The sequence below is a fragment of the Harpegnathos saltator genome, unplaced genomic scaffold (genome assembly GCF_003227715.2).
Source record: "Harpegnathos saltator strain DR-91 unplaced genomic scaffold, Hsal_v8.6 scaffold182, whole genome shotgun sequence".
NCBI classification, from domain to species: domain Eukaryota; kingdom Metazoa; phylum Arthropoda; class Insecta; order Hymenoptera; family Formicidae; genus Harpegnathos; species Harpegnathos saltator.
The window spans coordinates 1,118,552-1,127,920 of NW_020229964.1; the positions used below are offsets into that span (position 1 = coordinate 1,118,552).

The window sequence follows — 9,369 nt, forward strand, 5'->3', positions numbered from 1 at the left end:
TTTCGTTTTTATCGTTTACAGTTTAACGAAAATAAGTATGATCTCACATTTTTTCTGGTATATTAAAATTTACTTTACATATTTTTCCTAGTTTTTATATGCGATTATTCATTTTTAATTATTTACAAGCAAATAAAATTGAAAGAGAGCGATTAAAAACAGGAATTTATAATTTCGTGGAAAGTATTTAAGAGATCGGAGGCTAAAAATTTTGCTGAATATTCTTCACATGTGTCAAAATGTAATATATATTTTCTCCAGAATTTTTCGCACACTGGATTCTATGTATGAACAAATTATCTGAATGAATTTCGTCAATCTGACATGAAATCCGAACGGTCTGAGAAATCTTTGTACCGTGTATCTGATTTACAATTATTCAAACTTTTTTTCAGACTAATTTATTATATAGTAGCTATATTGAATCTGCCATTTTGAATTTTTTAAATCTAACTTTAGATTTGTAATCAGCAAGCTAAAAGACATAGACATGTAAGATTTCGCAAAAATCCATCAGGTAGAAAAAATATTCCACATAAAGGGTTAAGCGTGAAGGACGCTCGAGGAGCAAGTTGCGAGAAAAGAGGGATGATTATTTTCCGAAGAGACGGTGTATGAGAAGGCGATGTGCCGAGGGAAGAAGAGGGGAGACGCGCAAGATAAACATTCGCGAAGCAGACGATAATTGGACGCGCTCAGACTTCAAGAAATGAATTATAAGGATACGGTGTAAAATGGGGGAGGGAGAGAGGGTGATAAGGGGACTATATCGCGGAGGGTGATAAGGCAAAATGTAAGATAAATATTCAGGCGCTTCGTACGTGTGATTTTCGCGGCGCTTCGGGGTTGAGGAGATAGAAGTGCAAGAGAACGACGTGGAAGGGAGGCGGAATGAGTGACGAGCGAGATAAATGAAATATCCACACACGCGGCGTTTTGTATAAATTATGTACCCTCTACGAGACCCGGGAGATACTGCGACCTTGGGATAACATGGTAGACGGGGGGAAGCTTGAGATAGGAAAGCACATCAGACAATCGCTCGGACTTTTTATACGCGATGTGGCTTTTCTTAACGACCCTAAGACTGCGTAGGGAGAATCCTGCCACCTACCTATTCTCAGGTCCTTCTATACCTGAGATCTATCCGTCTCCGAGACGCACCGAACGCGAGATTATTCCGAGCTATCCGATTCGAGCTGCAGACGCAGCTCTACTCATCGCTGCGAAGGGAGGCGAACGGACAGGCTGTTTTCTTAATGTCACGCTGACGACATTGTACCATCTGCCGCTGGCGAGCGTTTGCAGTATCGAACCATGTTGGAAACCGAGCAGTATAACCGACATCCTTCACCTTTATACATGTCGTTTTACTTCCACGCGCAACCGTCTCTGATTCGATAAAGAATTATATTTAATTCAATAATGCCCAATTTCTTCACCTCTGGATAAGTTGACAATAACTTTATCCATAAGATATCTGCCCGAATCGGTTTTCTTCATCTTTGTAAAGTTTGTATCCGGCAGATAAACTTATCCGGTACTTGAAGTAATGGATGAAGTAATATCTGATAAATATTGATTTCAATGTCCTGACATAATCTAAAAATTACAGTAATACGTAATCTTTGCTATTGCTGTTGCTGTTTTTAGGAAAACACAACATGGATTTGTCACTCATGAACATTAATATTTCTGAATCTGATGATGATAATGGTGAAGAAGAATTTGAAAAAAAAGACTCTATACAATAAGAAATAAATCGAACAATTTTCAAGTATGGGATGGCACAGAATTTTTCGAACGATTTGAAAAAGGATACAGTGCTCGAATTATTATATGCAATTGAAGATCGATTGTTAATACTGTGGAAATTACTTTAATTAGTTAACACTAGCCCGGAAAAGAATATGTCGCTGACAGAATATGGTGATTTATAGTAAATTTCTAATACATTTTGTGTCAAAAGCTAGTAATATGAAGAATAGTTATCTGTTACGTAGATACGTAACCAGAGATTTCAATGAAGAAAACGAATTTTTAGTTATCTGAGAGGATGTCTTTATCTGGAAGATAGCTGTTGGGAGGTGTGAAGAAACCAGGCATAAGAACACGCTCGTCGTTATTGTCGCATGCCACACAGATGTGCCACAGATATGATTAATTTAATTACATCTGACAAGTCTCATTAATATTTAGAGATTTCATGCTACTTATTACCAATTAAATACAAATTAAATTTAGCTAAATTACTATTATCGTTGTTGTTGTCGTTATTATTATTAACTGTGAAGCAGAAGGTGGTATTATAGCTCTTCATTCATATTTTGTACAATAGCTTCGTCAATAATCAATATTTTAAAGTGAGAATTGAATGATTACATTTGTCACGGTGTTGTTGAATCGATTATAGACTCAAATTTACGTAATGTTTATTACTTAGGATGTTATTTATCAAAATGTGGCAACGCATAATGGAGCATAATCGGCGAGAAAATGGAGTGATAATGTGGCTTCTCACTAAAACTGATACAAAAAATTGATTTTGTTTAAAATAACACAAGTGTTTAGTTACGAAATTATACATTTATTCAAATTAAACTCTTAGGAGTGGAATAGTAATGAATATAACTGCGAATTCTTAATGTGGATATTGACTTACTTGTTGGGAAATACAATTTGCCAGAAAGAAACTAATGTAGTGCAAACATGAGTGCAACATGAGTGCACTACAGATTAGAATCGACTTGCCGAATAATAAATAATAAACTTTGATATAATCTCACAAAAGAGACAGCATTTACCAATACTTTTATGGGGCCACATTAGCAAAATGTTATACTATATCATTTAACTTTGCATGACTTGAAAGATGTACAGCCGAATATAAAATATCAGGTATAATATAACAAATAAAATATAACAAAAAAAAATATATAACAAACAATAAAATAAAATAAAATATAACAAACAAAATACTCAATTAAATAAATATACTCATGTGACAATATGTTCAAGTTTCAAAATAATGAGGAGAGATGTCTAATTAAATGCTGAAATGTACCTTGAAAAATATTTCGAAATGCTCGAAAATAAAAATGTGTTATAAAAAGTGCTAGTTATTGTGTATTAATATATATACGATTTGATTAAAAAACTTTTCTAAATGAAATGATGCTTTTCTCTCGTGAGGACATACATATAAGAAATACATTTTAATACAATTCGAGACAAATCGATGGCTGATTTCGCATGACATGACGAGGACTAAAGTTCAAGGCGAGATCAAAATTATTATCAATTTTAGCAGTCATCCACTCTTCGCTCCGCGAAATTTATATTGAATCAGCCATATAAAGACACGTTCTAGATGAGAATACATGTGTATGTGCATAAAAACTGTCGACACCATGTTGACAAACATATTTTTTGAAAGTTCAGAATAGAGATTATCCACTTTTTCAACCGTTGTTTATTTGATATCTTATATATAACTGCTTCAATTAAGAAAATTAAATTCAATCATTATGTGTTTTTTACGTGATAATTACATACTCATCGTTTAAAATAGAGAAAATTCACAAAATAATCAAAACTCTTCATTTAAACCAGTATGGAAATTGAGCTTTAAGTACGAGGGTAGTTTCAGAAGTACCTGATCTAACAAAGAAAACACAAAAAATTTGGGAAAAAATATCTTTATTTCTCTAGATAGTCTCCTTTTAGCTCAATACACTTTTCCCAACGATGTTCAATAGCTTCGATACCCTGTTTATAGTGGGAATCGTCGAGCTCCTCAAAATAGCCATCAACCGCAGACTCCACCTCTTTATTGTTGGCAAATCTTTTACCACCGAGTCATTTTTTCAAGTTTGGAAACAGAAAATAATCCCAGGAGGCTAAATCTGGCGAATAGGGTGCGTGAGGAAACAATTCGAACTTTAACTCATTGATTTTGACCATCGCGATAACGGATGTGTGAACTGGTGCATTGTCTTGATGAAACAAAACTTTCTTTTTCGCCAAATGCGGCCGTTTTTTCTTGATTTCATCACTCAAATGCTGCAATAAGTTCGCATAATACTCGCCGTTGATTGTTTTTCCTTTCTGAAGATAATCAATGAAAATTATCCCATGATAAGAAGGAGGGCGTACTAGGTGGCGACGGGAACGCCGTGCGTTCGGGACCTGCATCTCATTTTTCGTTCCGAGGAGAGAAAAATATCGAGAGCGCGGTAGTCGCTAGACCGGGAATCGAACCCGGGTCTTTCGCTTGCCGGGCGACTGCTCTAGACCACTGAGCTATCTGACGCTCCACGCTCACGACACTCTCCCCTCCCCAGATAACGTTGAGAGATGTCGTTCGGAGGCGACATCTCTAGTGCTATCCCGAGCGCACGGCGACTACAGAGAGAGGCATTGTTACTTGTACCTGGTGGTACAAGCTGACAGTCTCTCAAAGTCAAAGGTTGCTATCCTTTTAAGACCTGCTGTCCATGTATGCCGGCCTCCACCGTTGCCCCTCCTTATCCGGTGCAAATAATAGAAATAAGCCCCGGGGTCGACGCCATATTTTGGCTGCCCCCGGGCGCTTGGACACGTTTTGCAACGCGCCGAAGGGGGATCCACCATGAAAGAAGGAGGGCGTACTAGGTGGCGACGGGACGCCACCTTGTGAAATTATCCCACGCGCATCCCAAAAAACTGACGCCATGACCTTGCCTGCAGATGGAACTGTCTTCGTCTTCTTTGGAGCTGATTCTCCCCTTTCAGTCCATTGTTTTAACTGTTCCTTCGTCTCAGGTGTGAAGTGGACCCATGTTTCATCCATGGTTATGAATCGACGCAAAAACTCGGCTTTATTGCTGTGAAACTTCACCAAACACTCGATTGAAACATCCTCACGATGCTGTTTTTGTTCCAATCGCGGCACCCATCTTGCGCACAGCTTTCTCATATCCAAATTTTCAGTCAATATGCGATGTACAGTATTTTTTGAAATGCCTACCATGTCTGCTAACTCACGCACTTTCAGTCGACGGTCATCCAATACCATTTTGTGGATTTTCTTCACCATTTCTGGCGTGGTTACCTCATTTGGTCGACCACTGCGATGTTCGTCTTGGCAGCTCGTATGGCCTCGTTTAAACTCTGCCACCCAATATTTTACTGTTGTAAACGAAGGAGCAGACTCCCCCAGAATAGAATCTAGCTCCGCTTTGATATTGGTTGGACTGAGGCCTTTCAAATGAAAGTATTGTGTCACATAACGACGACCAATTTTTTCCATGTTTATAAATTCACTGAGAGCGTTCACTATTGATGGCTGCCAAACAAATACTAAACAACGTAGCATCGTCAAACTTCAAACTTTATAAGGTTTATAAGGTTGGTACCTTTTACCATAGTCATTCTTTTCAAACAACCACCATCTATACGTCAGGTCAGGTACTTCTGGGACTACCCTCGTAGTCCCAATGAAAAATGACTTTGAAAGTCTAGAATTAGTGTGAATATTTCGTCTATTTGTATGAAATCTGGTAAACATCACGAAGCAATAGTAACAGCTGGAGATATTCTTGTTTTCAAACAAGCAAAGTTCATTAAAAGAGAGTAAGCTACATCTTTCGTAATATTTATAAATACATATTTATTTCTTTATATTAAACGACACGCAATTTTATTAATTTACTCCCCGCGTAAATTACTATCTGATGGAATAACTACCACGCAAAAAAGTAAAGTTTTATTGATTACAATTAATTGTGACATTGCACTGTGCGTTAATTGTACAATAAATACATAATCGATAGAGCGAAGAGCAAAGATGTTTCTATTCACAGTCATGGACTCTCAGAAGTCGTGGAAACTTATAAGATAAGATGCAGCATGTTTAAATATTTTAACATAATGAAGGTTTACGAAAAGAAACCAAGAACGAAAAGATATAAACCGTTAAATACTTTTATTAAAAATCACTCATCAGTTCTTCGGTCTGATTACAATACGGTGTGAAGTTATATTCGCTGATTAATTGAACTTTGAATTTCTCTGTACATAATGGCCGAGGTGTTTCGCATGCGAATAATTTACGAAGTATTTTTGTATCTTAACTGTGTTTCTCTGTCGCTCTCTTTTGTGTTGTCGCCTGCTGCAAGTAATTCTTGAAGTTTTCAGAAGCTTGCATGACAATGTTAGCAACATCCTTAGTAAGTTGAGAGATATCTTATAATTTCTCAAAAATTTGGTTTACTTTCTCCATAACGGGATTCATTTATTACGGTGCAGAAACTTTCTTCAAATTTCTCATGGAGTGGATTCGTTCCTTGACCTTATTTGCGGTAGCTTTATTGATGCCTTAGACTGCATAGTGTTAATAATTGCCAATAGATTTTTGAACTCGGGTTTTTTTTTCTCCTCCGCCTGCGAACAATGATTCATCGTGCGTATAAGCTGGATGTGTTCCAAATTTTGCATATTGCTTTGTTTTCAATCTACTTATTCACGTTTCACAGCGGAACACGCACGAATGATATTTTTCACGTAATACATTATGTTACTAGAGATAGTAACATTCGCTACTTTTATTAAATATTTAGTTGTCTCAATCGCTCGACTCGCTAATCTATGCCTGCGTGATCAACGACTTTGAACACGTGCAATCGCTCCATAGTGAATTGCATGTACGTTTCTGCCAGTTACAAGTTACAATACTATTTTAGATAATACAAAAGATTCGTTTAATATAACGTAATGCAATACAGATGACGAATGTAATATTTATCCACGTATCTCAAAGGGCAAGATAATTTGCAGATTCTTACATCGTCAATTTCTTTGCGTTCGCAATTTATGAATTATTTTTTGCTATATGTCATTTGCCATGTCAATTATTCCTGATAGATTGCTTTAAGGGGACTGGAAGGTCAGATTGCTGAAAAATCGTGCTTGTTTTTGATAATATTTTGTGACGAACTGAATAAATGTGCAAGAATGAAAATTTTAGATATACTTATACAACATGTGAAGAGTAGAAAAATTTTGTTTATTAACAAATACTCATATAAATATATGTCCATTTAAATTTTAAACGCGTTTTTCTTGAAATTTTATTGTTCAACTTTTTGCAGCGATTTCTCCGAACTGAGCTTCGTATCGATTTGAAATTTTAAAGCAATAATATTTATTCATTTGGTTCTCAGGTGAACCATGAACAACTCTGTCAAAATATCTCATTTCGAGATATTAATTTTTTTTCATTGTAAAAGAACTGGAAAATTAAAATTTTTTTCTAATAATAGCTGCTATTTTGTTAATTTTGTCTGATTTTTTGTAAGTGGTTCACCAGATAATGACAAGCTTCCTGAAGATTTCTAGCTAAAATTCGCTCTGATCAGACCACCGAAAGCCGAGATATTACTGCAAAAAACAACTTGAAAAAAAGGAGAGTTCTTCAGCTATATATATGAATATTTGTTAATAAACTAAATTTTTCTACTCTTCATATGTTGTATAAATATACGTAAAATTTTTATTCTTGCACATTTATTCAGTTCGTCACAAAATATTATAAAAAACCAGCGATTTTTTTAGCAATCTGACTCTTCAGTCCTCTTAAGACACCGACAAGCTGAACGGCATTTCTTGCAAATGTACATTGTGTAATTCAACGTCCTTAATATGACATTTTTTTCGAAAATTTAAACACAAAACCTCTAATTCTAAATCTAAGTACGAGATCTCACATTGCGAGACTACAAATAAATAAGTCAATCTATATAACGTTAATGTATAATTGAGATGACCATATTTGATATAGAACTTAATTTGGAAAAAAAAAAAAATACGAAACTATTTGAGTCAACATTGAAAAGAGAGACTTTAATCGCTTTAATTAATCAAACATTTCGGATCCGACGTTGCAACGAAACTATATGCAATGCAAACATATTTAAACTAAACGAACATATTTTAAATAAAGCACATATGAATATAATTTGATAGATATATGTTCATTGCCTTCACAGTCATGTTCTGGATGTAACCCTGTATGCAGTTAATAAGATGGTTGTTATACTCACATTATTGATGTATTCTTGTTTATTAGGCAAGTTTAACACCTTCTGTAGCTGAATGTAAAGGGCGTTGAATGTAGTTTGAATCTTTCTGACTTCATCGTAAATTTCTAAGGGCTGAGGAGTAGTTTGTTGGTTCTCGACATCACTAGCCGGCATGGCGTTGCCTTCAGTTGCGATTAGAACGACGGTAAATGCAATTGCGAGTATACACCTCATTTTGCTAGTGTTTTCCCTCACAAAAAGAGGCCGGAATCCTAAGTCGACTGATTGGAATTGATGCACAGAATGGACAATGTAGTCTCTTTTATAGTCTATTGTAGTCTCTTTTTTATCAAAGGGGGCAAAGTGCGCGTTATCTCATTTTGACGGCAACGTCCTCACATCTCTCTCTATCTCTAGCTTCCTACCAACATTTGTAATCGTCCCGAATACTCGTAGTCCCTGAAAATTTTATAATAAAGAGATCTTATAGTAAAGAGACTGACGTTCTTTTGCAATAAAATTAAATTTTGGATTTATATTTATATGGTTAGCTTTTAAAGTAGCAGTTGAAAAAAATAATTTGAGTTTAGGATTTCTAAAAATAACACAATACGCGTTGCGCGTATACTTGGCGCCTTTTTTCCCTTTTTGTTTAAAATGATAAGTTTTATATTTTTGATATCACATCATTTTTGTAGTTACAGATTTACATTAGAAATCTTCATTTTCTATTATATTATCTTTTTCTACCAATTAATTTTAATAACTTTTGTCTGAAACATTTTTTTATTTATCTAATATTTTTTTTAGATATTTAAGGAGAACTGGGAAACTTTTTAAATATTTAACTTACAATATAACTCGCCAACTATTTGTCGGAAGAAAAAATGCTATTAGACTTTTTTACTCTACTTGGTCTCCAGAATATATTGTTACAATAGCACCCTGACTTTTATTAATTTGATGATTTTGAAAGTTCCAAAAATCAATAAGTTAACAAAAGTTAGGGAACTATTGTAACAATATGTTCTTGAGACCAAGTAGAGTAAAAAAGTCTAATAGCATTTTTTCTTCTGACAAATAGTTGGCAAGATATCGTAAGTTAAGTATTGAAAAAGTTATCAAGTTTTCCTTAAATATCTCAAAACATATTAGGCAAATAAAAAAATGTTTCAGGCAAAAGTTATTCAAATTAACTGATAAAAAAATGATATAATAAAAAATTGGGATTTTCATTTAAGAAAATAGATGATCAGTAAGTATGTCAAGAGTGGCGCCATCTGTAAACAAAATGCTATCGCTGTCTTAT

General features: G+C 35.0%; 1 protein-coding gene across 1 annotated transcript; it reads right to left on the reverse strand.

Annotated features, from left to right (window-relative positions):
• Positions 1-5,891: 5,891 nt before the first annotated feature.
• LOC105184289 (uncharacterized) lies at positions 5,892-8,518 on the reverse strand. Its single transcript, XM_025297641.1, has 2 exons — positions 8,082-8,518; positions 5,892-6,423 (listed from the first exon to the last, which is right to left on the reverse strand). The coding sequence occupies exons 1-2, from the start codon at positions 8,292-8,294 to the stop codon at positions 6,307-6,309; spliced, it is 330 nt and encodes a 109-aa protein (XP_025153426.1). The 5' UTR covers positions 8,295-8,518; the 3' UTR covers positions 5,892-6,306.
• Between the last annotated feature and the right edge of the window lie 851 nt (positions 8,519-9,369).

Excerpts from the sequence above, each read along its gene's own strand:
- LOC105184289 (XM_025297641.1), bottom strand. The coding sequence starts at position 8,294 with ATGAGGTGTATACTCGCAATTGCATTTACCGTCGTTCTAATCGCAACT. Across the intron at positions 6,424-8,081 it reads AACAAGAATACATCAATAAT|GCGGAGGAGAAAAAAAAACC; the intron begins GTGAGTATAACA and ends CATTGTTCGCAG.